The sequence below is a fragment of the Lactuca sativa genome, chromosome 3 (genome assembly GCF_002870075.4).
Source record: "Lactuca sativa cultivar Salinas chromosome 3, Lsat_Salinas_v11, whole genome shotgun sequence".
Classification (NCBI taxonomy): Eukaryota; Viridiplantae; Streptophyta; class Magnoliopsida; order Asterales; family Asteraceae; genus Lactuca; species Lactuca sativa.
Genome location: NC_056625.2, coordinates 92,725,795 through 92,731,672, shown reverse-complemented (window position 1 = coordinate 92,731,672; position 5,878 = coordinate 92,725,795). Strand labels below are relative to the sequence as shown.

The following is a 5,878-nucleotide window of genomic DNA, read 5'->3' as shown; positions in this document are numbered from 1 at the left end:
TCTCCTTTGGTATTGAATATATATATATATATATATATATATATATATATATATATATATATATATATATATATATATATATATATATATATATATATATATATATATATTCTTTTTTGGTCATTTTGTAATCTTCTCTTATTGACATGTACATATTATAGCATACAAATTTTGTACTAATTGCTAGAAAGAGCAACAAAACTTAATTTATTTGTTTATTACAACTTACATTCATACTTTCAAATATTTCTATTATGCAACTATATATTTTCAATGTTTGCGTCTTTGATAATATTTCCAATGATTTTGCATCTAAAAAATAGAAAAACATTTTTCTTTATATTATCATATTTTTGTAAATTAATTGAATAAATTTGTATATAAAGGCCTTTTATTTCGATTCGCCCCGGGCCTAAAATATGTTTGGACCGGCCCTGTATTTACAAAAAATATAATCGTCAATTAAGTACGTACATTTCTTTATAAGGTATTAGTATTTTATGAATTATTATCTATTCGAATAGAAAATACGGTTAAAGAATACAAACGCAAAACCCTTTTCTATGTTTCATTTTATTAGTATTTGATGTGTCATATAGTCGTAATATGCAGATTTATTAAGCAGAGGACGACATCATGAGTATATTATTTATTCAAGAAGGATGTTGACCTTTGTTATTTATTCGAAGTACAGACTACAGAGGCGCAATGGCATGTTCATTAAGCAAAGGAGAACATCAATATTGAATATATTATTTTATTCAAGAAGGATGTATATCTCCTCTTTGGCCATATTTAAACCTATAAAAATTTTAGAAAATTTGTTTGAATTAACCCATCTTCTCCTATAAATAATGTGTGGAGTCCAGCTATCTGAAGACACGAGTATATCATGAAACTGACCACAAAATGGCAGTCATGCAGGTGGTGGATGGTGAGTCTAGTGGTAGTTCTTTTCATATCTATGGCACAGCCAGTAACATCACAAAAGATCGATAGAAATAACACAATGCTAAGGTGGTATTGTAGTGCGTACAGAGGCATGAACGGGGAAGTTTTTGTTAAAAACCTCAACACCACACTTTCTAGCCTCAGGAAGCAGTTATCCCGAGTCAATAATTATCACGTCGTTTCAAAGACTGTGATTAATGGCGAATCCGTCTATGGTCAAGCTTTGTGTAGGGCACATCTCTCGACTGCTGAGTGTCTATCTTGTTTTGACTCAGCTGTTTCTTATTTGAAAGTATGTGGCCTCGGAAATGGTGCTCATGTTTTCTATGATGACTGCGACCTGAGGTGATTAGGTTTTACCTTTCTCTATATTAAATTCCTAGAAATTTTTTATGGTTTCCTCAAATAGTTATATCTTTGGTCAAAAATATCATGGCTGAAATTGTTGAAATATCTCGCTAAAAGACTTGGTGGTGCTGCAGGTATGAGAACAAAAACTTCTACAATGATGCTATCATGAGAACTAGTACTATTGGAATATGTGGAAATACTACATCTTCACATCCAAAGGAACAAAAGAAAACAGCAAGTGGGTTGCTTTCAGATCTTCGGACAGCAATACCAAGAATACCAAGTTACTTTGCTGCTTCCACCAGACAAATTACTGGAACCAATCAAACAGTGTATGCCATTGCACAATGTGGCCCCAACATAACCCAGAGTCTGTGTGCAGAATGTTTAGAGATCAGATTCAGATTATTAGATAATTGTCTTCCTAGTACCTCAGGAAGGGCGATTGACGATGGATGTTTTATGAGGTATTCCGAAATTCCATTTTTTCAAGCCAATCAAACAACCGATATCACATCTTTCTTAACGAATGGTACGACAGTTATTCTTCTACAAGTTTTTTTTTCCTTTATGTTATTCTATACGTGTGTTTTTATGGTTATATTTTGTTGTCGTCCATAATAAATATGAACCATGGTTAGGTCCATATCACTATGGGTGCAAACTAGCTAAGCCGAACCCGAACTTGGCGATGTTGGAATCAGGGTCCGTTTTAATTATATGAGGCTTGAGCTCGAGCTTGGCTCGATTCGAGCTCTCTTTTATCATGCTTGGCTCGAGACGTAATGAATTATACAAGCTCGATTTTGGCTCAAGCTCGGCTCGTTTTTTGTCTAACGTACCTAAATAATCTTAATCTGGTTTCGAGCTCCTTAAGAAGGGCATTTACTAATACCATAATTCCCTAATTACCTAAATACTTTTTTAATATATAAATATAATAATTATTATATTATATGTATACTCGTTTAGGCTCACGAGCCTAATCGAGCTTATTAACAAAGGCTCATGCTCGAGCTTATTTAATAAACGAGCTTAATATTGAGCTCGAGCTCGGCCCATGCTTTTTTAAAATCGTTTTCGAGTCGAACTTTTAACGAGCCGATCACAGAAAAATTGTAAATAAAAACACAAGCCCATAAATTGTTTTTATATAGTCAATGCTTATCTAAAGATAATCAACTTGACAGGATATTCAAGAAATTTGAGATCCATTATAGGCGGAGTTGTTGGTGGTATAGGATTTCTTTTGGTCATACTTGCATTCTTCTTCTGGCGTCGTCAATCAAAAAAGTCAAAACACCGCAGAGAAGGTTAGTAATTCATATGCTATTAAATTTACAATTTTTTAATACTACCACTCTCTAATTTATTCAAGTTCATGTGTCACTACTAATTATGTGCAATCTAAAATTACCAGATAACCCAAGTGGAACAACCGACTTGTTGCAAAGGACAACAGTTTATACCTACAAAGATTTAAAAACCGCTACAAATAACTTTTCGAATGAAAATATAATCGGAGGCGGGTTTAACATGTTGTATAAGGTAATATGTGTTTCTGTTCAAAAGAAGTTACCGAATAGTTCTATCGGTACAGAAATAAACCCACACACAGCTGGTATAAACGTACAAAACCTCTCAACATTAAACAATGGATATATATTAACCTCTTTGTCATTTCATTACGCAATCACGTGACCTAAACAATATTTTTAAGCCCCATTACATAGAGGCAAAACAACGGACTGTGATTCTGGTAGAAATTCCTAAGCGCTTGGACTAGCTCAAACATACAACATGCTATACCACAACATAAAAAAGTTAGAATGAATCGTGCTAGTAGTGAACATTAACCAATTAAATATTAGTACATGCCCGAGGTGTTTTATTTTTCTTCATGGAACAACAACAATTTGAAAAAAAAAATCAAGCTAGTGAGAGAAAGCTAGAATTAACGAGGTGTATTTCTTTTAACTACTTGTGTATATGGCAAAATCAGGGTGTTATGAAGGATCAAGTTACTGTTGCAATAAAGAAAATTGTCATAGCATCTAAGAGTGGAAAAACCGACTTAGATAGTGAAATCCAAATCATCGGTAATGTTCATCACCGCTATCTCGTACGTTTCCTTGGATGTTGTCGTAAAGGACCTCACATGTATCTTGTCCTTGAGTACATGGAAAATGGTAGCCTTGATAAATTTCTCTATGGTGAGTTAATTTAACGTTTATAATTATTAATTGCATGCAATCTTCCAATTTGAATACTGAACACTGAATTAATCAACTAATAAATTTGCACCTTAGGTGACAAACGGGGTACCCTAAATTGGCAACAAAGGTTTGATATAATATATGGTACAGCCAGGGGTCTTGCATATCTACATGATCAATACCATGTCACAATCATTCATAGCAATATAAAACCCAGCAACATTTTGTTGGACAACGAATTTCAACCGAAAATTTCTGATTTTGGGCTACTAAAACTATTGCCAGAAGATAAAAGTCATCTCAGCACCAAAGTTAGCGCCAAAGTTACAGGCACCTTGTATACGTTCTTACTATACGCCATGCATTTTTCTCTTGCAAAGTAACTTTGAAACCTAATTAGCGGTTGTCATTCTTTTTGCTAGGTTTAATGGATACATAGCACCTGAATACGCAATGAACGGGCTGTGCTCCGAGAAAGTTGATGTATACAGCTTTGGTGTCGTCATCCTCGAAATCATTAGTGGAAAATGCTCCAATGACATGCTTCAAAATGAATTTCTCTCACTAAAACTCGTTGATCATGTAAGAATCTTAAGGTTAAGGTATTAGCACATGATATATATATATATATATATATATATATATATATATATATATATATATATATATATATATATATATATATATATATATATATATATATATATATATATATATATATATATATATATATATATATATATATATATATATATATATATATATATGCTTCCTCAGTTCTCTAGTGTATCTTGAGTTTGATTTGATTTGTTTTTCACCTATGATGAGCTTGTGTTGTTTTGGGGTTTCTCATGATAACCTAACGTGTATGAGATCGAATCCCGCACTTGGACAGAATACGAGTCATGAAGGGTGCAGCCATTCATTTTTTTAGAATTTAACTTTTCTTCATTATCATTTACTATAATAGGCAAGGAGTTTATATGAAAACGACGATCATTTGACTCTCATGGACGTTACACTAGATCCAAGTGAATATATGAAAGAAGATGCAAAGAAAATCATAGAGATAGCGTTGATGTGCATACATTCAACGGCTTCAGCGAGACCGTCGATATCTGACGTGGTTATACTTTTAAGTGGACTCTCATCGGAGGTAAAACGTCCAATATTGAGATCTATGATGGACGATTCTGATATGAAAATTCAAGTAGAACTCTAGTAAATTTCCATGCGACGAGTCATTACAAATTGAGATGTTTGTGGTTTGTGCTTAGTAATGTATAAATGATTAAAATCATTTGACTTTTTCGTTGTTTTCTTCGTAATATGATTGTTTAAAAATAATTTAAATTTTCTCCGTTTAATTGCGTTGGTCATTCTCAGGCATTATCAGGCATTATGTTTGTTGTTGTTACTACAAATAAAATAAATGTATGTTTTACTTATTATTATTGTCAGGGCGTTCCAAATATATTTTAGGCCCAGAACGAGAGAAAAAAATTGGTCCTTAAAATACATAAATGTTATCAAGTTTTTTATAATAACTTAATAATTGAAATAAAATTATTTGTGTTATCTTCTAAATATAATAATTTCCATAAAAATTTGGGCCCCTTTGAAAAATGGGCCATGCACGATCGCCCCTATCGCCAACTGTCTGGGACGGGCCTGATTATTGTTAGAGATATATCAGCTTTGAGATATTCGAAGGAAGTATATCTTGGGATCAGTAGGATTAGTTTGTAGTTGTAGCTGATTTTTAGCTTTTTGTGTTTAACAACCTTTCTTTGTTGAAGTCTATATATAGAGCAACTAGCTTTCAATAAAGATTTAGAGACTATTTTTTATCAGTAAATTAGGCCGAGTGGTATACCGAGCACCAGGACGTTCGTGGTTGAGCTGGCCACGAACAACGGGCGTGCACACTACCCCGTTGCTTCGTGGTGGCTCGTGGTCGTTGTCTCTCGTGCTCGGCACAATGGAAACGCACACCCAATCAATTTGAAGCCTTCCATTTGAACGTTTCAATAGTCGTTTCTAGCCGTTGAACGGCTGCTTAAAAAATATAATAATAATAATAATAATAATAATAATAATAATAATAATAATAATAATAAAATAAACAATTAATTTACCTATAAATACCAAATTTTTACTTTTTTTACACCATTTTTTTCTTTCTCTATATACAAACTGCACACTACATCTTCACAACAAAATATCATGGACCCCAACCAAAATACCCCTCCAAACTACAGAAATCCCAAACCCGATAATACTTTCGCGTTAAATACAACACATCGCCAATTCCCGACTACGGAGTCACCTCAAGGCGGGTTTATCAATCTACTTCAAAC

General features: G+C 33.2%; 1 protein-coding gene across 1 annotated transcript; it reads left to right on the top strand.

Moving 5' to 3' along the window:
* The first annotated feature begins 857 nt into the window (after positions 1-857).
* On the top strand, positions 858-4,898 carry LOC111908506 (cysteine-rich receptor-like protein kinase 44). Its single transcript, XM_023904327.3, has 8 exons — positions 858-1,296; positions 1,434-1,834; positions 2,493-2,615; positions 2,723-2,850; positions 3,305-3,515; positions 3,612-3,855; positions 3,941-4,100; positions 4,489-4,898. Exons 1-8 carry the CDS (start codon positions 893-895, stop codon positions 4,738-4,740), a joined length of 1,923 nt encoding a protein of 640 aa, XP_023760095.2. The 5' UTR covers positions 858-892; the 3' UTR covers positions 4,741-4,898.
* The last annotated feature ends 980 nt before the right edge of the window (positions 4,899-5,878 follow it).